This window comes from Rhinatrema bivittatum, chromosome 4 (genome assembly GCF_901001135.1).
Source record: "Rhinatrema bivittatum chromosome 4, aRhiBiv1.1, whole genome shotgun sequence".
Classification (NCBI taxonomy): Eukaryota; Metazoa; Chordata; class Amphibia; order Gymnophiona; family Rhinatrematidae; genus Rhinatrema; species Rhinatrema bivittatum.
Window position 1 is genome coordinate 344,235,644 of NC_042618.1, and position 23,802 is coordinate 344,259,445.

The window sequence follows — 23,802 nt, forward strand, 5'->3', positions numbered from 1 at the left end:
CAATGGTCAATGACCATGCTGCGCCCAGTTCCAAGGGCATTATTTAAAAATCATGTATATTCTGTCAATCCATAATCAAGAACTCGGCAGTGTATGGCATAAATAAATAATTAACCACCATAAAAACAAACAGCATAATAAACAATCAATAAAATACCATTAATTTAACTTTAATTTAATCATTTATAGATTACCCTTCCTGACCAAGTCATGACAATTCAAAACAATAAAAATGTAATGGCATAGCACAAAACAGGCAAAACGCTTTGCAACATAAAATGAGACAAAATCCAGAAATCATACATAAAACACAAATTATGACAGAGTATTCAAGAGATATGTTTTTAGGCCTTTCCAGATTAAAGGCATCATAGTTAGTAGGGATGTGCAGAGGGACCGCATATGTTACATTCGGAATTCATATTTGTCGGGGGGGGGGGGGGGGGGGGCAGATACATTGCATTCAGCAAGGGGGACCCCCGATCCATTGATGTGTTCCATTCTTATTCATTTGCCAGCTAAAATTTAATTAACTACAACCCCCCACCCTCCTGACCCCCCCCCCCAAGACTTGCCAAAACTCCCTGGTGGTCCAGCGGGGGTCCGGGAGCCATCTACTGCACTCACGCCGTCGGCTGTCGGTATTCAAAATGGCGCCGATAGCCTTTGACCTTACTATGTCACAAGGGCTACCGGTGCCATTGGTTGGCCCCTGTCACATGGTAGGAGCAATGGACAGCCGGCGCCATCTTGTGCTCCTACCATGTGACAGGGGCCGACCAATGGCACCGGTAGCCCCTGTGACATAGTAAGGTCAAAGGCTATCGGCGCCATTTTGAATACCAGCAGCCGACGGCGTGAGTGCAGTAGATGGCTCCCAGACCCCCGCTGGACCACCAGAGAGTTTTGGCAAGTCTTGGGGGGGTCAGTAGGGTGGGGGTTTTGTTTAAATTCGCTCCTTTAGATGACCGAATAATTCGGTGAAGATTCGTTGCATTTGTGGGAATTGCGATACGTTTTGCTTCCCCACGAATACAACGAATATGGCCCTATACGTTGCGAATTGCCAAATACGTTGCAAATGAATGCACACCCCTAATAGTTAGACTCCAGTCTCAAGGCACAAAGAAGCAGGATCCAGAGTAAGAACCGAGAGGGAGAATGCTCTAGCTCTAAGCCTGACATATTTCAAACATCTGCCAGAAGGAATACATACAAAGACTCCTTGACTTGGCCTTAGGCAACATATAGATGTGGCCCATGCCTCTTGTTGCTTTATAAATAGGCATTAGTAAATAATTCCATACTGCTTCTGCCCCAGTCCAGCAGGTTATTGACCACCAAACCTACTAGTCCTCAGTGTCCTTATTCCCTGCCAGTATTTATTAATTTCCCTTGCCTTAGCCTCCATATTTATTAATTTACATATTGCCTGCATCCCCAGGATTAATTTCCCTGCTGCCTCTGTTCCCAGGATTATTAATCTCCAAATGGACCCTATCTCCATTGATAATTAATCACTGTGCTACCTCAGTTTTTAGAAACATAACACCACCTCATCTCCATAGTTATTTATACTTTTACTGCCCCCACCTCCCAACTATCCCAACCCAAAGTGTATTAAGGTCCATTTTGCCCTTATCTTCAGATTCACTGATCCTCATACTTCCCCTCTCTTGAGGGTTATTAATTCCCAGATTTATCCCCTATATCTCTAAGACCCCAAGTTTATTAAAGGAAAATTTCATTCCTGTAATACCACAGATCAGTCCAGACACATGGATTTTTCACCCCTACCAGCAGATGGAGACAGAAGAAAAGCTTTACTGACACTATTCTACTTAAGATAGCATGCCACCTGCAGTCCCTCAGTATGCACTGTACCCAAGCCAAGATGAGTTGAACCATAAACAACTTCCCCACCCGACACAAGCAGGGGAAAGGTTGAGCCTCCAACCTGGAACTCTTCCATCTATAAAAGAGATTGAATACTCCCAAACCTAAAACAATTTTTCACTATCTACACACAGAAAAAAAGGAGCAGTCTTTCCAGAGAGGGCAGGATTCCAATCTGTGGTATTCCAGGAAAGAAAATTAGGAGGTAAGAAACAATTTTCCTTTCCTGTTCATCCCCAGATCAGTTCAGATGCATGGGATGTATCCAAGTTCCCCTAAACTGGGCAGAAATCTGAAAGACCCACTCACACTCTTGCCAAAACCAGCCACTTCAGGTGTCCGAACATCCAGTCCACAATGCCTTGGGAAAATATGTAAAGAAGACCAAGTCGCCACACGACAAATCTACCATGGGAACAAAAACTGACACTCTACCCAGGATGCCGCCTGTGGCCTGGTAGAAGAGGTTTGTAGACCCATGGGATTGGATGCCTTTTACAAAGATAAGCCATCAATTTCCTCTTTTAGCCATCATGCAATGATTGCTTTAGAAGCTTTATTCCCTTTACTCGTTCCACTAAACAGATCGAATAGGTGATCAGACCTCCAAAAACCGTTACCTTCAAACAGCAAAACAGGACCCCTGCTTCCTTGTGCCTTGAGAATGGAGTCTAACTATTAGGGGTGTGCATGCATTTGCAACGTATTTGGCAATCCGCAACGTATAGGGCCATATTCGTTGTATTCGTGGGGAAGCAAAACGTATCGCGATTCCCACAAATGTAACGAATCTTCACTGAATTATTCAGCCATCTAAAGGAGCAAATTCTAAAGTGTAGCCTTTTTTTTATTATGACTGTCAGAACCCACTGGTCCGTTGTTACCTTGGTCCACTCTTCGTAAAAAAGGGCCAACTGCCCCCTCACCTGATGATCTCTGGGGAAGAGTGAATCAGCTGCGTTTCATTGTGCAGTTTTACCTCCTCTGGCCCCCTGAATGGAGTTTTGCCAAGCGAGTCTATGCAATCCACGAAAGAACTGTGCCCTACCAGACATATGCCTCTGTGAGGAGAAGGAGCCCCTACCTGGATAATATCTCTTCATCTACCAGTACCTATTTCTGCCCAGAAAACTTTTCCTGCTCTGCTTCGGCTTCTCCTTGGACAATTTATGCCCTTTGATTCACCCAAGTGCTGCACTATTCCAGGTCCTCGCCAAACAAAAGCTTGCCCTCGAATGGAAGATTGCCCAGCTGCGATTTGGACCAGACATCTGCTAAGTCTTCTGGCCAAAACCGCTGATACCATATTCCTCATGGATGTGCGCAACAAGTCATACAAGGCATCCATAATATAGGCCACCTCTGCCTCCAACCACTCTGCCTGCTTGGTGGGGACAGAGGATACTGCTCCCTTCACCTGAAGTTGCTGAACACAGTGTAAACAGGCCCATGCCAAGAAGCTGCTGCATATAGCAATGCTTATGCATAATGCCGAGACTTCGAACATCTTCTTGAGATGTATCTCCAACTTCCGGTCCTGAGTATCTTTCAGAGCAGCTGACCCCGCCACCAGAATGGTGGACTTCTTGGTCATTGCTGAGGTAGAAGCATCTACCTTAGGAAGCTTCAGGAGCTCCAACGCATCCTCCGGCAGTGTATAAAGCTTTGCCATCACTCTTCAGACCCAACTCAGGAGAATCTCATTCCCTGACTACCAGCTTCTTAACAATCTGATGGAAGGGAAAAGCCTTCACCGACCCCTGAAGACCTTACATCATGGGGTACACTCCAAGAGTAGGCTCTTCCTGTATCTCCTTAATCCCAAATTCCTTCAAAACTTGTGGAATAAGGGGGAATAATTCCTGCTTCCAGAAAAGCCTGATCACTCTAGAGTTATCCCCTTTTGCCACCAGAACCTCCTCTGGATCCGAGATAGCACTATCCACATCATCCCCTGAAAGCTCTGACAAGGGGCCCCCATCCCCTCAGAGCCCTCCAATGCACTCACAGTCCAGTCTCCAACTAGGAGTGTGGAGAGGTGTTTTTGACACACACACCCTTCCCCCGTGATGCCAAGCAGTCAGGACTAGCCAGAGAATAGACTCCAGGCTGGAAGTATTTTTATTGTTAAGTAATAATAAACAAAAGAGTTAGTTGGTATGAGTACTTAAAAAAAAAAATCATACCGTACAGTTCGTATTCTCAAGGCTTTGTCTCTCTCCCTGGGCCTCCTTCATCCCTATGGCCCTGGTCTCTTATACCCACTTGCAGGGCTCCACCCTATCCCACAATCCTTTGCAGGCTTGAGAGTTAAGGAGGACCAGTACAGATAGATGCACCCAGTCCTTTAAGGTATTCTGAGGGAGTTCCTTACATGCTCCTTCACATACCCTCCCTTCCCTCAGGCTGGGCGTTCAGCCATGCCCGGGCTAATTCCTGGCTCTTCCTCACTAGTGACCTCTCTTGGGTGGATTACCCTGATTCCCTATGAGCTGGGCCCACAGGGTCATAAACTGGGGCAATCATGTCCCAGAATAATTGGGTATGAGAGCTCAGGAAGGAGTCCCACTTCCATAATGGGTTGACCTGCTGTGGTCGTCAGCAGAACCTGATTAGTTGGGTATTCCTATTTGTCCCCCATCTACACAGGTAGGTGTCTCTTTTCTGGTGATTGATGCACTCTTTTTGGAGGAGGTCCTCACAAATGAGAGTCTTGCCAGACTCTGAATCCACCAAGGCTTGGGTGGGGACTTCGTCCAGTTCCACCTGGATCACAAACCCCTTGCGACGCTGAGGGATATCCACTAACCTACAATTTTGTAGCTTTTGCAAACATGTTAGCGCACTCTTCTTCCCATTTTTCATTCTCTTTCTGGAATTCTTTTATGGCCTCCTTCTCTTTCTTGCGCTGTTCCTCCAGCTGGCATTTGCATTCCTTGTCATCTGACCATGGACACTGACATTATGGTCCAGTACTTTACAGACAGAGCATGCCAACTGTGTGGGTTCATTTTTGCCTTTAATCAATTTCCTTGAGGGCTCTTTATTTTCAGCCTTTCTAAATGGGCAGCAGTCCTCCTGGTGACCATTCCCCACACAAAGGGCACAGAAGGAAAAAAAAAATAGTCCACAGTTTTGTTTGTGGGCTGATTTGAACTTCCTGATGTACTTTTCTTTTTCTGGGGCAAGGATTTTTCCTGCTTTGGAGTTTTTTTTTCTTTATCCCCAGAGACTTTATAGTCTAATGTTGGCTGGGTCACTAAGCTGACATCCATAACATCTGGCCCCCTCAACATGACAGTTTCTTACTAAATGACCTCTCTGACCACAGTTAAAGCACATGGAAGAGACTGTGGCCTGGGGTCTTGGTATAGAAGAGGAGCTCTCTGCTTCCTGGGGGTCACTGACGGAACACTTCATTCTCTGTGCCTCGCCTGGAAGTTTGTGCGGGTTGTTTTTCTAGCCTCCTTACCACGTCGGGCATTAACTGCACCCGGTGCAAGGCATCCGCCACGTCTACTGCTCTTTCTAATGTGAGCCCTGTGTGTCGGCAGACCCAATTTCGCACAGGCCGGTCAAGCCCATTTAAGAAGTGTTTCAGAAGCACCTGTCCGGCTACTTTAAGGCTGGTCTTTGCCTCCGGCTGTAGCCAGCTGGCATGCTTCAGGTGATGAAACAGATTTCAGGGCTCTGCCCAGGCTGCAGGAATCCTCACCAGAACTGCTGCCGGTATGTTTCTGGGGTATACCCTGCTCTCTCCAGGATAGCAGCCTTGACTTCCACATAGGAGGAAGCCCCGTCTGGGTTGGCTGCTTGAAAAGCCGCTTGACTTCTGCCCTTTTATCACAAGCAGATTGTGATAAAAGGGCTTTTATCACAAGCAGATTGTGATTACAGGGGGACCTTGCAAGACTGGAAGATTGGGCATTCAAATGGCAGATGAAATTTAATGTGGACAAGTGCAAGGTGATGCATATAGGGAAAAATAACCCTTGCTGTAGTTACACGATGTTAGGGTCCATATTAGGAGCTACCACCCAGGAAAAAGATCTAGGCATCATAGTGGATAATACTTTGAAATCATCGGTTCAGTGTGCTGCAGCGGTCAAAAAAGCAAATAGAATGTTAAGAATTATTGGGAAGGGAATGGTTAATAAAACAGAAAATGTCATAATGCCTCTGTATTGCTCCATGGTGAGTCTACACCTTGAATACTGTGTACAATTCTGGTCGCTGTAACTCAAAAAAGATACAGTTGCAATGGAGAAGGTACAGAGAAGGGCAACCAAAATGATAAAGGGGATGGAACAACTCCCCTATGAGGAAAGGCTGAAGAGGTTTGGGCTGTTCAGCTTGGAGAAGCGACGGCTGAGGGGGGATATGATAGAGGTCTTTAAAATCATGAGAGGTCTTGAACGAGTAGATGTGAATCAGTTATTTACACTTTCAGATAATAGGACTAACGGGCACGTCATGAAGTTAGCAAGTAGCACATTTAAGACTAATCGGAGAAAATTCTTTCACTCAACGCATAATTAAGCTCTAGAATTTGTTGCCAGAGGATGTGGTTAGTGCAGGTAGTGTAGCTGGGTTCAAAAAGGTTTGGATAAGTTCTTGGAGGAGAAATCCATTAATTGCTATTAATAAAGTTGACTTAGGGAATGGCCACTGCTATTACTGGCATCAGCAGCATGAGATCTTCTTGGTGTTTGGGTACGTGCCAGGTTCTTGTGGCCTGGTTTGGCCCCTGTTGGAAATAGGATGCTGGGCTTGATGGATCCTTGGTCTGACCCAGCATGGCAATTTCTTATGTTCTTTATGTTGAGTAAACTAGACAAGTCCATATTCCAATTGGGCCAAGCAAAAAGGCGGGCGGGTCCTCTCAAAGTTTCTCAGGAAGACCTCCGTGTCCTCACCTGTCTTCATTTTAAAGAGGGTGTAAGGCAGGGGTCGGGAACCTTTTGGCTGAGAGAGTCATGAATGCCACATATTTTAAAATGTAATTCCGTGAGAGCCATACTAACTACAACCCCGCACCCTCCTGACCTCCCCAAGACCTGCCAAAAGTCCCTGGTGGTCCAGCGGGGGTCCAGGAGCGGTCCGGGAGCGATCTCCTGGACTTGGGCTGTTGGCTGCCAGTAGTCAAAATGGCGCCGACGGCCCTTTGCCCTCACTATGTCACTGGGGTCGACCAATGGCGGCGGTAGCCCCTGTGACATAGTAAGGGCAAAGGGCCGTCGGCTGCCAGTAATCAAAATGGTGTCGACGGCCCTTTGCCCTTACTATGTCACAGGGGCTACCGCCGCCATTGGTCAACCCCAGTGACATAGTGAGGGCAAAGGGCCGTTGGCGCCATTTTGACTACTGGCAGCCGACAGCCCAAGTCCAGGAGATCGCTCCCGGACCCCTGCTGGACCACCAGGGACAATTGGCAGGTCTTGGCGGGGTCAGGAGAGTGGGGGTTGTAGTAAATTAATTTTGGAGGTCTTGGGGGGCGTCAGGAGGGTGGGGGGGTTTTGTTAGATTTTTACTTTTTTATTAAAGATTTGTCTGCGAGCCAGATGCAGCCATCAAAAGAGCCACATCTGGCTCGCGAGCCATAGGTTCCCAACCCCTGGTGTAAGGTAAGGGATTTGCCTGGGTTAAAATGGCCACAGCGGTCCTTCACAGCCTGTGCCACCTGAGTTAACACTGTTTTGTTGCACAAGTTGTCCTTGCTGTGCCTACTGCTGGTCAAGTCTGGATGGCATTTTGCAATTGTTTCTGCCTTGCAGCAAGGCTCTGGATCACTTGTTCCATCTTCCCTGCTTTCTGAGCCACTTCCCCACTGGGTAATGGGTCTCTCTCCAGACAGGAAAGTAAGAAGAAAAAAAAACCTGCTGGCCTGTTCGATTTGACCCCTGACTGCACAGGCAGAGTTACCCCTTTTAGCTTGTTGGAGCTTCAGTTGGGAGAGTAAAACTGAGATCCCAGGAGAAAGAAAAAATAAACTGCTGCTGCTGTGGGCTTTGCCTGTGCTTCTTGCTTAGGCAAGCAATCCCACTTCTCACACCATGTGTGATGCAGAGCGGTCAGGACTAGCCAGGACTCCAGGCTGGACTCGGGCAATTATCTTTATAAGTATCTTTATTGTTAATTGGTAATAATAAACAAAACAGTTAGCTGGTTTGAGCACTTCAACAAAAACAATCTTAATTTACAGTTCATATTCTGAAGGCTTCTGTCTCTCTCTGGACCTCCTTCATCCCTCTGGCTCTGGTCTCTTATCCCCACTTGCAGGGCTGCACCCTGTCCCAGAATCCCTTGTGGACTTGAGAGTTAAGGAGGGCCAGTTCTTTAAGGTATTATGAGGGGGTTCCTTACATGCTCCGTCACACACTCCTAGGAATCAAGCTTCCTAGACTTGCCATGCCATGGAAAACTCTGTGAGCGGGAATGCTTCCCCGATGCTCCTTTCTTCACCAGAAAAGCCTCGTGCATTAAAATGACGAGGAAAAAGCATCTATCACAGGGGTCAGGAACCTTTTTGGCTGAGAGAGCCATAAACGCCACATATTTTAAAATGTAATTCCATGAGAGCCATACAATATGTTTAAAACTAAATACAAGTAAATGTGTGCATTTTATGTAAGATCACACTTTTAAAGTACAATAAGTCTCTGAAAATATTACACCAGGCCTAAAGACACCAATACATCTCCTATTAGGAAAACGGACCAAGTCAGGCTGCTATAGAGTCCTACACAGAAACTATACGCCAGCAGAAAACCTCACCTGAATCACGTGCTGTCCCTCACCTAACATAGAATAAAGAGACCAAAACGCATAACAAGAAGCATGCAGACAAAAACTGAATTGGAAACTGCAACAAGCCAGAGTCTCTGTATGCAGTGTAACAAAGGAAAAAAGAAACATCACACATCCTTATAAAACAAATCAAGAAATATAAAATCATCAGCAGTAAAACTGTACTAACAAAAAGAACATATTTCGAAACAGCTGATGAGTGGAATATCCAATAATTAAAAACTCATATAAAACATTTCCAGATACCAACAAAATATTTCAAAATAGCAGACACAAAGATCCAGTAATGAAAAATAATAAGGATACAAAAATTTTTTTGCTCTGCATACCTGGGAACGTTTGATATCCAGGTGTCCTGAGATTGTTCTGAATTAGCAGGAGGTGGGGTGGTTTGCTTGGAACTTTCTCCTCTCTCAGTCACATACCAGCACTCTCTCTCACACTGGCTCTCAATGACACACCTATACACACATGCTCTCAGTCACTCACATATACAAATGTTTTTTCTCTCTCACTTATATAGGCTCTTAATTACACATTTACACACATGCTGTCTATCTTTCACGCTTACACACACACAGGCTTTCAATCACATAAATACATGCTGTCTTTTTCTCTCACACACAGACTCTCATTCACATGCTTACAAACATGTCCTCTCTTTCTCTCATTTACACACAGGCTCTCAATCACATACTCACATGCTCCCTCACCTAAATCAGCTCTCAATCACACAGACACACATGGTCTCTCTCTCTCATTTAAACACAGGCTCTCAATCACATACTCACATGCTCCATCACCTAAACCAGCTGTCAATCAGACACAGACACACATGATCTCTCTCTTACTTAAACACACAGGCTCTTAATCATACATACACATGATCTCTCTCACACACAAAGGATCTCAATCATACACACATACTCTTTCAAACAAACAGGTTTTCAATTACAAACTTACACATACAGGTTCCCAATGGTAAACTTACATTCATGCTCTCTCTCTCACAGGCAGGATCTCAATCACAGACATACTCTCTTTCACATATACAGGCTCTCAATCATTCACATACATGCTGTCTCTCACTCACACACACAGGATCTCAAACACACATGCTTGCTCGCTCATTCACTCTCTCTCTCTCTCCCCCCCCCCCCCCCCCCCCCCCGGAACTCGCGGCAGCAGCAGCCACCTCCCAACGCTAACCTCCTTCATTTTCAGCCCTCGCGGAGGCGAAGGCGGAGTCCCATCGGCCGCGGTTGAAGATTTTCATTTTCCCTCCGAGCCGCGCTGCAGTCTTCTTCCCGTCGGACACGAGCGTGCCTGCGCGGGTCTTCCCGCGCAGGCACCCGATGCTCTCCACTTCCTCTTCCGGGCCGCGGGAAGAAGAGAGCACCGGCGTGCTCTCTTCTTCCCGCGGCCCGGAAGAGGAAGTGGAGAGCATCGGGTGCCTGCGCGGGAAGACCCGCGCAGGCACCCGATGACTCCAGCGTTGGCACCCGGCTGACACCCGATGACTCCCGCGCAGGCACCCGGATGACTCCAGTCGGCGTGCTCTCTTCTCCTCCCCCCCCCCCCCCCCGCGGCCCGGAAGAGGAAGTGGAGAGCATCGGGTGCCTGCGCGGGAAGACCCGCGCAGGCACGCTAGTGTCCGACGGGAAGAAGACTGCAGCGCGGCTCGGAGGAAAATGAAAATCTTCAACCGCGGCCGATGGGACTCCGCCTTCGCCTCCGCGAGGGCTGAAAATGAAGGAGGTTAGCGTTGGGAGGTGGCTGCTGCTGCCGCGAGTTCCCGGGGGGGGGGGGGGGGGAGAGAGAGAGTGAATGAGCGAGCAAGCATGTGTGTTTGAGATCCTGTGTGTGTGAGTGAGAGACAGCATGTATGTGAATGATTGAGAGCCTGTATATGTGAAAGAGAGTATGTCTGTGATTGAGATCCTGCCTGTGAGAGAGAGAGCATGAATGTAAGTTTACCATTGGGAACCTGTATGTGTAAGTTTGTAATTGAAAACCTGTTTGTTTGAAAGAGTATGTGTGTATGATTGAGATCCTTTGTGTGTGAGAGAGATCATGTGTATGTATGATTAAGAGCCTGTGTGTATAAGTAAGAGAGAGATCATGTGTGTCTGTGTCTGATTGACAGCTGGTTTAGGTGATGGAGCATGTGAGTATGTGATTGAGAGCCTGTGTTTAAATGAGAGAGAGAGACCATGTGTGTCTGTGTGATTGAGAGCTGATTTAGGTGAGGGAGCATGTGAGTATGTGATTGAGAGCCTGTGTGTAAATGAGAGAAAGAGAGGACATGTTTGTAAGCATGTGAATGAGAGTCTGTGTGTGAGAGAAAAGACAGCATGTATTTATGTGATTGAAAGCCTGTGTGTGTGTAAGCGTGAAAAGATAGACAGCATGTGTGTAAATGTGTAATTAAGAGCCTATATAAGTGAGAGAGAAAAAACATTTGTATATGTGAGTGACTGAGAGCATGTGTATATAGGTGTGTCATTGAGAGCCAGTGTGAGAGAGAGCGCTGGTATGTGACTGAGAGAGGAGAAAGTTCCAAGCAAACCACCCCACCTCCTGCTAATTCAGAACAATCTCAGGACACCTGGATATCAAACGTTCCCAGGTATGCAGAGCAAAAAAATTTTTGTATCCTTATTATTTTTCATTACTGGATCTTTGTGTCTGCTATTTTGAAATATTTTGTTGGTATCTGGAAATGTTTTATATGAGTTTTTAATTATTGGATATTCCACTCATCAGCTGTTTCGAAATATGTTCTTTTTGTTAGTACAGTTTTACTGCTGATGATTTTATATTTCTTGATTTGTTTTATAAGGATGTGTGATGTTTCTTTTTTCCTTTGTTACACTGCATACAGAGACTCTGGCTTGTTGCAGTTTCCAATTCAGTTTTTGTCTGCATGCTTCTTGTTATGCGTTTTGGTCTCTTTATTCTATGTTAGGTGAGGGACAGCACGTGATTCAGGTGAGGTTTTCTGCTGGCGTGTAGTTTCTGTGTAGGACTCTATAGCAGCCTGACTTGGTCCGTTTTCCTAATAGGAGATGTATTGGTGTCTTTAGGCCTGGTGTAATATTTTCAGAGACTTATTGTACTTTAAAAGTGTGATCTTACATAAAATGCACACATTTACTTGTATTTAGTTTTAAACATATTGTATGGCTCTCATGGAATTACATTTTAAAATATGTGGCGTTTATGGCTCTCTCAGCCAAAAAGGTTTCCTGACCCCTGCTCTACTCCCTCCAAGTCCTCCTGGCCACTCCTAGGATCCAGAATGGCAGGAAACAATGGAAGAGGAGAAGACCCCTCCCCCGATCTTTCCTGCACCACAAGACCTGACTCTTAAGATGGCTGCCATTACTAAACTAGGGGGAAGAGTAGCCTTCCCTGTTTCAGATGATCAGGCCATTTCCTGCCCCCCGAAGCTGCATTGGCCATGCCAGAACTGCTTTCCCCTTTCGAAGCACAACTGCTGCAGAGTTCAGATGCATTCAGCCATGATCGCTTGTCCCCACAGGACTGGGCAGTATTTTCTATACCCTGTGCGGTCACTGCCATGATTGGGCTCAGCTGCACGTACTGCTCACAGAGGCAGGACTCCCCATCCCCCAGAAGAATCAGCAGCCCCACGGTGAAGTTCCACAGCCGATCCGTGGCCTGACCCGCAGTAGCAGCCACTAGCCCCTCCTCACTCTGATGGCTCTACAGAGCCAAGCAGGCCTGTCTCCCGCCATGCAATTTTTTTTTTAATTTTTTTTAAGAGACAGTTCCACTAAAAGCAGCAGCAAAGAATACAAGTAAAAAATACTTTCCTGATGTCATCTTCACTTTGTTGAGGAAAGGAAGAGGGAGGAAGGGCTACATGGGGAAAAGAGGGAGTCAGCCCACTGGCATTCAATCATCCCACAGACTCCGGGCAGAGACAACCTAGGTCATTAACCCCCTGCTTGCTCTACTCTACCAAAGGGATGTTCCTCTACAGAACCTAGCCCTCCTGGGAGCAATTTTCCTCTCTTGTCTTTCTTTTCTTTCCTTTCCAAAACTCCAGACTGCAGGTTTTGCTGAGGGACTGCAGGTGGTATGTTAGCTTAAGTACCACAAGTCAGTTGAGCTTTTCTTCTCTATCTCCATCTGCTGGAAGGGAAGAAGAACCCATGTATCTGGACTGACGTGAGGAATGAAAAACCCATGCGTCTGGACTGATCAGGGCTATGAACAGGAACAGGAACACTGCAGTCAACTCCAGGTTTCAAAATTTCCATAGTGCCTACCCCCAAGATTGTCTAGTCTCATACTACCAACCTCCAAAGATATATATATATATATATATATATATATATATATATATATATATATATATCCACACACCTCCCCATCTCCAGAATTTCTGTTAATCTCATATTACCCACATCAAAAGGTTTCAGCATATAAAGGACATCAAGAATCTAGCCATAAACTCCTACCTAGAGTTTCTTGTCTGTTTGGCGCTTTCATCTTCCAAAGGATGGAGAGGTCTGTGCCCTTCGGAATTTGGATCCAAATATCAATGCTGTGCCCAGTTTCTACCACACGGGGGCACTCCAGCTGCACCTGTCCTGCGGGCACAGATACTCTCAGCATCAAGCTGTGGTGCAGCAGCCTTACTCCTACCTGTGCCCTAAGGGACACAAGGTATACGCCGGGGAGTGCATATTTGTGCCAAGTTCGTGCACTGCTTGTGTTCAGCAGTCTCCCTCCATCCCCAAAGTCCCAGTGCAGTTGGGTCACAGGCAGCGAAGCCTCAGCTATGAATTCAATCAGCTGGTAGAGGCTATAGTGCTTCTGGGTGAAGATCAACAGGCTTGCCTAAAAGGAGGAGAGAAAGAGAAAGAATCTGTGCTGGAATCCATAAAATCACCCATCACAGCAACCATTCCCACTCCCCTGCGTTAGACTTCATGTTTGCAGACGCAGTGCTGGGAATGCAGGAAAACTTTGAGCCAGTCCTGGCTTTTTTGTCTTATCTCTCACTGCATTGAGGTATTTTTAGTCCTGCTTCTTCCACTTGCAAATCAGCATTACAGGTACCAACAGGGGGGCTAGAAAAACATCTCGCTCCCAAAAATGGGTCTCATCATGTCTCTGCAAAACTGTTTTCTGCACTCCACCTCCTCTCTCCTAAATTGCACTTCCTGGAATTTTATCATCTCCTGCCCTTCACTGTATTCCCAAAGAACCATCCCAACAATACATACTTATATTATTAGATCTATCCGCTGCCTTTGACATGGTCGACCACCAAACACTACTCCTCAGATTAACTGAAATTGGTCTAACTGGAAAAACAATAAAATGGTTCACCCCTTTCCTTGTAAACAGATCATTTCAGGTAAACATCAACAACTCCCTTTCAGAACTAATTCCTCTAGAAACCGGAGTCCCAAAGGGCTCGGCCCTATCTGCCACACTGTTCAACATCTACATCCTTCCATTATGCCAACTACTATCAAGCCTCAGCATCACTTACTTTATGTATGCAGACGACATACAACTAATCATCCCTGTAACAAACACCGTTGAGAATGCTCTCAAACTAGCAGCCACCTATCACCACCATAAAAAACTCTCTAAATCAAATGAAACTATGCCTTGACATGGACAAGACTGAATGTATACTACTTGAAAAAAAAAAGCCAACTAAACCACCCCAAGAACACAATTCAAATAGACAATGCCATAATCAAACTAAGTGAAAATGTAAAAGATCTTGGTGTATGGCTCGACCCCGAATTGAGCTTCAAAAAACACATAGCCATGAAAACCAAAAAAGGATTCTACAAGCTTTTAATACTTAAAAGACTAAAACCACTTCTAAACCAACCAGAATTCAGAACAATACTTCAAGCCCTAATATTCACAAGCTTTGATTACTGCAATTCACTACTACTAGGACTACCTAAATCAACCACACGCCCACTGCAATTACTACAGAACACCGCAGCGAGAATACTCACAAGTCACAAGATCAGAATACTTCACCCCAGTACTAAAAGAACTCCATTGGTTACCCATAGAGAAATGCATAGAATACAAAATACTATCCATCATACACAAAAACATAAATAACAATGAAAACCAATGTCTAAATACCATATTCCAAAAACATATTCCACAGCATAACACAAGATCAGCCAACAAAGCCCTACTTGCCATCCCATCAGTCACAACTGCTAACCTCACAACAGTCAGAGAAAGAGCAACCTCAATAGTGGGACCTCACCTATGGAACTCATTACCTGAAAACCTAAGATTACAAAATGACACTAAACTATTCAAAAAACAACTCAAAACATGGCTATTTCAACAAACTTACAAAGATGGCATTGGTTAGTAACCCCCTTGCAAACAATCGAGACTTCTGATTCATGAAGCCCACCCTCCCTCACAACCAAATACAGAACCACACACCCTCCAGACCCCCCTGAACCCCTTTTCCCTCCAAATATACACCACTATACCCACGCCCTCCCAGAAACCCCCTTTTCCCTCCAACTATACACTTCAAGATAAGAAACTATTTGTTCTTAAAATGCTGATGAGAAAATGTTACCCGTGTTAAACGTTATATTACTAGTTACCATGTTATTCTTAGTAAAGTTAAATGTTAACAAACTGTATCTGTTAATGTACAATATAAATTGTTATGACCTTTACTGTAAGAAGTTGTTATACCTGTAAACCGGAGTGAAGGCTTGTACCAAAGTTCGGTATATCAAGAACTCACAAATAATTAAATAATTAAATGCCACATGCATGGCCCACGCTGTTACTTCCTAGAAAAATGCACGTGTCCAAGGCCATGCAGCACACAAACTGCTTTAAAAGCAGGTAGGCGTGCAATAGCTAAGGGTGTCAATCTTCCATGTGAGGCTATATCAGGGGAGGGGGGGGGGGTCAGAGCATTGCTATATGGGGTTGGATTGTGCTGGAGACTTTTCTAAATGGCTCCTTGGTCAATCCTCATGACTAGGACTGCATATGTGTGGTAATCAAGAAAGGTCAGGTATCATACTCAGGTTATGGTCAAACTTGCCAGAATTTGCTAATTAATTTTGGTTAGTAGCTGGAAAGAAAGTTGTATTGCATAAAGTTTTACTGTTATAAATTTCACTTCTAACAAGTAATACTACTAATCTAGCCCTCTCTATCTCCCACTGAGAGGTGAAGAGCACTATAGACCTTCCCCAGAGCTCAACCTGCCTCTTTCTAGGTGGAGGATGACTGCATCCCATTCACTCCCAGAGCTTTGCCAGGCTCACCTCTGTGCTTTGCTTCTCAAAATCCACCTCCATCCCAAACCAAGCAGGCAGATGCCTCTGTCCCACACTGGAAGAGGGCTGCCTCTCTCCCTCTGCACCAAAAATAGAGGGGGATGTCCACTTAATTCTGGCCAGTATCCAAAAATGTAAGGTATTAGCGATTAGAGTCCCATCATCTTTTCCTACTGTGCCACCTACATTCAGAATTAAGATTGAAAACCTACTGTAAAATTACCTGGACTGGGTAGACTGCATGGACAATGGTTTTGTTGCACACGCTGGTTTGCACAGCATTAGAACATACTGCCCTGCAGGCAGACTCTTTCACAAGCAACGCCCGAGGCACAGCTGCCTCCCTAGCCAATGATCCACAGAGGCAACGGTCCTCAGAGTCCAGTCCATAGTGGGAATAATCCTTCTGGAAACAGAGCAGGTGGCAAGAGCTTGATGTGTGCAAACTGGGGGCAAGGTAGGAGTAGTAGAGCACAGAGTCTCTCATCGAGTCTGCTACACATGAGACAAATTCATCAGCTGGGAGAAAGAAAAAAAGAGATCAGCCTGAGTCTGGAGATGGTGTCGGTCTCTCACACCATGTACAAGGCTGTCCTCCGGTAACTTTCTTACCCAAGAATCTTGGTAGGTTCTCATCACTTTTCTTGGACCAATTAAAAAAAAAAAAAAAAAAAAGACTTTTGTAGTCCACGAGCTTTAGAGATCACAAGTGATCCTTCTCAGATATGATAGCAGCTGATTGATTATTAGTGAGGAAATGTGGGGGGGGGGGGCAAAGGGAGGGGAGGGGCAAGCCTTCCCACAGGAGAGGTCTTCGGGACATGGCAAGCAGTTCAAGAATGAAACAAAGAACCTCTTCAGATGGGACCTATGTGGTCTGCAAAGCTCATTGTCAGCATCATCTTGGTTGCATTGTTGTCATGGTTCAAGAAAAGGAATCACAGCCTGGAAAGAACCAAATACTGAGGAAAAACACGATAATTGTCATAGGCTCACAGGCACGCACAGCCACACACACACACACACATGCAGGCATCCACTTACACACACCCAGGCTTCTACTCACACACACTCCTGCACAAATGAGCCTCCATTCACAGCGCAAACACATACACACACACACAGGCTCCCACTCCCACATACAGGCACACAGTTGGCCACATACAGTCTCCCAATCACATACACACATGCATACACACCATATATACACACACAGAGCCACACAGGCTGCCACACACACAGACACACATATATGCTCTGGCACCCAAGCTTACACATAGACACATACATAACATGTACACACACACACACACGTTCGCCTGCACAGACACAAGAGCTCTCTCCCATACACACAGAGCCTCTTCTTCAGCCACCATCAGACCCCTTCTTTATCTGACATGGGATGGGGGTCTGTGGCAGCCGCAGGATGGAATCTCACAGTGGTCTAGAACAGGAGAGGTCTAATGTACTTTATAGAGAGGATCTCTTAGCGTTCTATATTCTGTCAATTACTTAATAAAAAAAACCCAACATATATTGTTTTCCCTTCTTTTTGATTTTAAAATGCATATCTGTTTTGGACCAGACTACCCGAGTAACTCCAGGCACTTTTTGTGCTAGTAACTACATATGCAGAGATTTCTCTTTCTCTTTTAATAGTTTTCCTGTATACTTGTGTTAATGTATTCTGCCTTGAGGCGACTGTTTTAATGTATTTCCGCCCTGGAGGCGACTGTTCAGTTCCTTGTAAACCGGTGCGATATGTATTCTTTACAGGAACATCGGTATATAAAAATTAAAAATAAATAAATAATAATTAATTCCTTTTCCATTTCTCCAGATTGCAAGCCAGGTTATTCTGGGGAATGTCGGGCTGCTTCCTGCTGTCTCAGTGCAGGTTGCCACCTTTCTAGCGTGCACTGCTAAACCCTGCGCAGGCAGAGATGGGCTCTGCTCAGGAGCAAGTGAGTCTCATGCTTTTAGGACCATTCATACTCGGGGATTTCAGTGTAGCACAGGAAACTTCACACTGGTCCTTACCACAGGGCCGACCTCGGAAATCAGCCCTCAGCAATTCAGTGTCAGAATCAGGACCACCCTCCACCCTCGATGGTGGGGTACATCGCAGGAGTTCCCGGTCTTTCAGAATGGTCCCTCTCTCTTTGACCCAGCCCACGAGCCAGCGTGTGGAACAGTCACACACGAGGCTGTTGAAGCCCAGCTTACTGAGGATGCAAAAAAAGAAAACCAGAACGTCAGCCGCAACTGAAGGTCGAGGAGGTCCCACAGAAATAAAGTGACAAAGAGGTTTCATAGGGTGAGGGGGGTGGAAGGAGACTGGGGGTTACTCGCTAACTAAAAGCATCCAGTGGAGATTGGGCCGAGAATAAAGAAGAGAGGGGGATGGGGGAAAGAGAGCAAGAAAATAAAGGGAGAGGATGGAGAAGAAAAAAAGGAAGTGAGGGAAGAGAAAGAGAAAGAGAGACCACAGAGTAGGTAGGAAGGAATCAGAGGCAGACAGGAATAAGAAAGAAATGGGGAAGGAGGAAAAAGACAAAATAGTGGGAATGCAAGAACGAGAAACAGGTAAAGAGGCAGAGATGTAGTGGGGGCAGAGATGGAAACATTTCTGGAGCAAGCTGCACTTCCCTCTCCACCTACAGAGACTGGAGGTGGCGCAGCTGATGGAGGGTCCCTTCTTCGATGGTGCGGATGCTGTTGTGGCTCAGATCCCTTAGAAACAGAGAAACATAAGAGGTTACTTGGCATTACTGCATCGCTTCGGGGGAATCAGAAGAGTGGGGGTCCTTCCACTCACAAGCGGAGCATGGGCCAACTTCCTCCCTTCTTCTTCTGACCGGTCCTGGGTTTTACCCCCACTGCACCTCTGGACTCGCAGGTCTGCTTCTCTTAGGGGAATCTGCAGGCCATAGATGCGATGGGGGCAAAACCAGGGCTGGGGGAGTATGCCCACACAACTGGGATCTTGTTGGCCACCCGGCATGGGCCTCAAGGAACCAGAACTCTGCTGCTACTCACAGATCCTGGAGGTTCGGAAACCCATCGAGGTCCTTCATCTGCACTTCACTCAGTCGGTTGTGGGACAAGTCACTTGTAGATTGAGGAATAAAGAAAAAGTGTTAATAGGGTCCCCAAGCATTCCTGCTTCCTAACATTTGTGGCATTCTTTGACTTATAAAGCTAAACATAACATGAGCTTATGCAATATATTTGTATTGAGAATATGGTTTGTTTGGGTTTTTTTTTTTTACTTGTGATCTAGATTGGCCACTGTTGGAAACAGGATACTGGGCCTGATGGACCCATGGTCTGACCCAGTATAGAAATCTTATTTTCTTATGTTCTCCCTGCATGAGCTTCTTGAAGCTTTCAGCATAACTAGCAGGCTGTCCCATAAAGAAATAAATTGGTGGTGAGGAAATGAAAGGCCTTGTTCAATCGGGAGATAAGAGACAAGAACTGTACACATATTATGGTCTGTTTGGATAGTAATGAGAACCTCATCTTTCTGGAATCTACATAGTGTTTGGGTAATTGCCAGGTACTTGTGGCCTGGATTGGCCTCTGTTGGAAACAGGATGCTGGGCCTGATGGACCCTTGGTCTGACCCAGTATCGCAATTTCTTAAGTTCTCTGTGTTTGACTAATTTCTCTGTGCGCTGAGCTCATAAAAAAAAATCCATTACACTGCACTGCACTGCACTGGTGTTAGTTCCAGGAAAAAGGCTTGCGACTGAGCGGAGAGATCAGATTCTTTTCATCACAACTGATATATCTCCTGCTTTCAGAAAACAACATGTGCTCCTTGGGTTTTGAGCACGGAGAGATTAATAAACACACGAGAATTTAGTTTATTGGGAGTGCCAGCACAAGGCATCTAGGCATCAGCAGGGCAGCTTTAACAAGGATGGACCCCTGGCACCGTGCCCGCACCCAAGCTCTAACAGTTAAACCACAATGGCAAAATGTGACCACAGCACTGTCATTTTCACAATTCTTGTTCCAAGCATAAGCTAAGTTCCATAGCTGGGGAGAACTAAAAGGCAAATCACAAATGATGCAGAGACTCTAATGTGCAATAGATATACATTCCTTGAGATATTTTAGGAGAATCAGTCTCACCATCTCAGTTACATTTAAAGACTGCCTGCCTCAAATGAATGTGCAGCCCAAAGCAGTTTACAATAAACAGTAATACAATAAATAATCAAATGCATCATGCATGCATCAATAAAATACAATAATACATTAACCTGGGGTACATCAAAAAAATATATAGGAAGCAGTTGGGGAACATGGCAGGATCCTCACTGTGATGAGGACATAAAAGGAATCAGAATAGCGAATTTGCCTGGGCACATTCAGCGGTCAGAGAAAGATTCTGACCGGAAAGTATTTACCAATAGCGTTGGTCAAGGACCACCTTCATTATGACTTCCTGAGGAAGGCTCAGCAAAGCTCTAGCTCAGCTCATTCAATAATGGCAAAGAATACCAATGAAAACAGGTCATGTAATATGGAGATGTTCAGCTGCTGACTACCTGATGGTGGTAAACAATCATTTCCATGTAAGTGCAAAGTTAGGGCAGAGTCTTTAATTGTATACTTTTATTGCTTGAGAGGGGATGTACTGTATTAGCTAGATTCCCTTTAAAGATGGCTGCCTTAGTTCTGAAGCTTTAGGGACATTTTGACTTCCACTCTTCAGGTTGTAGAAGCCAAACTGCTTGCTTCTCTCTATCCTATTGCAGCTGCTGTTCCCACAGCTTTCTTGAAAGCATCTCCCAGGGTCCTGCTCCTGCATGTCTTCCTAGTAATCCATGCTCTCAGTATTTCTCAGGGCTCTGTACTGTTGAGTCCCTACAGAAAGCTTCCATCTGAATGGATAGAGTGGTGATAGGAGCACAAGGCCCTTCAATGCAGAAAAGCCTGTGGAATGCAGTAATAAGCCTCCCTTCTGCCTGCAGGACAAAGTTGACTGAGTTACCATGGAGACTAGGCTTAGCTTTAGCAAGGCCCAGGCCACCTGCAGGCAGTAGCCAGTCAAATGTGCATTCCTTACTTGTCCCAGCTGCAACCCTAGCACCCATAGGCTACAGATTCCTGATGAAAGAGTAAGACTATGGGATGGGAGGTGCACTGTCATGACTACTAACCAGACTGAGTTACCATATTAAGGACCCTGCACAGATGCAATAGCTCTGAGCTCTTGCTGTTTCATTAGCAATTACGAAGCTATTTCCACAACAAGATTTCACCCTCTCATTCTGGGGTTCCCACTGTCTGTCTCTTCAGGGAGTCTTCTCTCTGGCACTGGTTTCTCCGATTCCTTTCTCCTGAGAAATTCTCTCCAGCAGTAGGGCCTCCTTATCTCATCTAAGCAGAGGATCGTCTCTGTGTAAATGGGATCCTTTTTACTTTCCATTCCAGTTTTGCACCTGACACCAGCTCCTCCACAGACTCTCTCTCTCTTTCTCTCTGCATTCTTATCTCCAACAATTAACTCCTCTCATTCCTTCAGCCTCTGGGGGGTGGGGGGCGCCTTCCCTTTGACCTCTGACCCTTTATTCCATTTGTCTCTATGGTATTTACTTTTTTTCTTCTTCACTGTGGGGGGCCATACGTGCAATAGTGGAAAAATACAGAGAAACTGATAGAAACACTCGGGGAAATACTGAGGCGTCAGTGCAGAAACTTCTCACAGCTCTAAAATACCATCGACGAGCAGAGCATATGCTGGGAAGAGAAGTGGGAGGCTGGTTATACCAGTCAGAGGTTGGCATCGACGATTTCAGTTATTTCTGAGGTTTTTCGTACTGCTGCTGGCTCCCTCCGGGAGCAGCGTGCATTCCTTGTTACCTTGGCATGATCCCAAGGAGCTTGGTCTCCCCCCCCCAGCATTCCACCTGCCCGTGTGAGAAGCTGCCACCCAGAACTTATAAACATTTTACTGCCTGATTAATGCTGTAACCAGCGAGATGAATGCTCTGCTCCAGCACGGCAAGCTGCATCTATGGATAGAAGAAAGCAGAGAAAAGAGGGAATGGGTCTTTCATTTTTTTTGCTATTCTCCAGTGAACAAACGGAAGACATCGTTTGCCCTGTCCCACACAGCTCATCATGAAGGTGCCCAGCGCCAGCAGGTCGATGCCTTAAACCTTTTTGTTTTCTTATGGTGTGACATAGTTGGCCATGCCAGTCATACCACAGTGTGTGTGTCGATCTCTCCCTCTACGACTGCCACAGCAGACTGTGACACGTCATGAAAGGCAAGAGCACAGGTCGCCCAAGAGTAAAGTTAAACGACTCCACACTGATTTTCAACCTTCAGCAATAAAAGGAGAGAAAGAAAGAGGAAGAAACCAAGGAAGAAGGAACATTTAAAAAAAAAAAAAAAGACCCATCACATCAGTTACCAAGCCTTCTTAAGAAGAATACTTTCTACTTACAGACACACGGTGCTGGATGGGCAGGACCCTCTCGCAGGAACACACAGCAGCCCTGCTCGAGAACAGTTCACTACGGTGGAGTTACAGAGACAGTAAGCTGGACAGGGTAGGTCAGGCCCCACAGTGTCCTCCGGCACAGTAGTCTCTTCCCTCTGCCCATCACACCTGGCTCCTTCCAGACACTGAGTCTTCTTCACTCGCAAACTGCCTCCGTCCTCTGCATACCCCTCCACTGCTGCTTCTAAGACTGCTGTGCTCAGTTTGGCTAGCATGGGTGAACGCTTACTGTGCTCTAAACCCAGGTTCCTGGCTAGCCTGGACCTGTAGCTTGAGTGCAGTCCACATGTCACTGGTGTTGGATCAAGCCACCTTCCTTCGCCTGCTTTTGTCAATGGTGCTGGAGCACTGGAGATCTTGCGTATAATATCACAAGTACAAATATTATCAAAGCAGGGGGTTACTAGCAAGCCTAGGATGAGAGCCCAGGTACTGCAAATAACCCTCTGAAAATACCACGGTGCCCACTGTACCTCTGCCCTCCAAAAATATCTACACATGGAAAGCAGATTGTTTGCTGGTGCAGAACAAGGCATTTTTATAGCTGACAGGGTCCCCACTATTTGCAGCCGCTGTGGCAGGATTCCAGTCCTGCATTGGTGACATCAGACTATCTCAGGAACACCTCAGTAACCGTTTCCCTTCAGGTTACTATTCCCAAATGTATAGCATGAACTCAGTTATTCCATTCTTCTTCCTTCTGTTTTCTCTCCTACTTCTCTGGGAAACTGCAGCCCTTGTGGGGTTTTTTTTTCAACAGCCTCTCCATTGCAAGAGTCCAGTCACTGCCCCCTCCCCCTTTTCCTCTCTCCCCCAATCCCATTCATCTTTCCACTACTCTGTCTGCTCCGTGCTCTCTTGCTATCCCTGTCTACAGCAGGCACCAGCGGGTGCACTTGGCAGAGCGCACAGATTAACCCACCGTTTAGCCTAACCCATTTTTTTTATGCATAAACTTTACTGCTGATGCTGCAACTTTTGCATACAAAATCTGTGTGCACGATGACCCTAGTTTTGAACACTGTCCCAGTACACAATCTGCGCATGTGAATATTTTATACAGTGTGTCGTAGGTGAAGCATAGTTTATTAAAAAAATACATCATATTCCTGTCCCAAACATACATGGGTATGCTGTAGTAAATGTTTACCTTCTCTAGCGGGGGTGGTTCTAATTAGTTCAGATGAAGTGGCCACATCAGGTAGCAAAATATTGGAAAGGCGAAAAATGCCCCT

The 23,802-nt window shown here is 45.8% G+C and overlaps 1 protein-coding gene across 4 annotated transcripts in view; it reads right to left on the bottom strand.

Annotated features, from left to right (window-relative positions):
* Positions 1 to 23,390, bottom strand: part of LOC115090923 (polycystin-1-like) — a 172,649-nt gene extending 149,259 nt beyond the window's left edge. For 2 of the 4 annotated variants that reach the window (XM_029600606.1, XM_029600607.1), the window contains exons 1-6: positions 22,511 to 23,390; positions 19,080 to 19,151; positions 18,702 to 18,773; positions 18,081 to 18,265; positions 16,264 to 16,559; positions 13,194 to 13,575 (exon numbers count right to left, since the gene is read on the bottom strand). In XM_029600606.1, coding sequence (XP_029456466.1) covers positions 13,194 to 13,575; positions 16,264 to 16,559; positions 18,081 to 18,265; positions 18,702 to 18,773; positions 19,080 to 19,151; positions 22,511 to 23,103 — 1,600 coding nt within the window. In that variant the 5' untranslated portion in view covers positions 23,104 to 23,390. The remainder of the gene's footprint in view (positions 1 to 13,193; positions 13,576 to 16,263; positions 16,560 to 18,080; positions 18,266 to 18,701; positions 18,774 to 19,079; positions 19,152 to 22,510) is intronic. The other 2 variants (XM_029600605.1, XM_029600604.1) reach the window with 2 other exon arrangements.
* Positions 23,391 to 23,802: the final 412 nt, after the last annotated feature.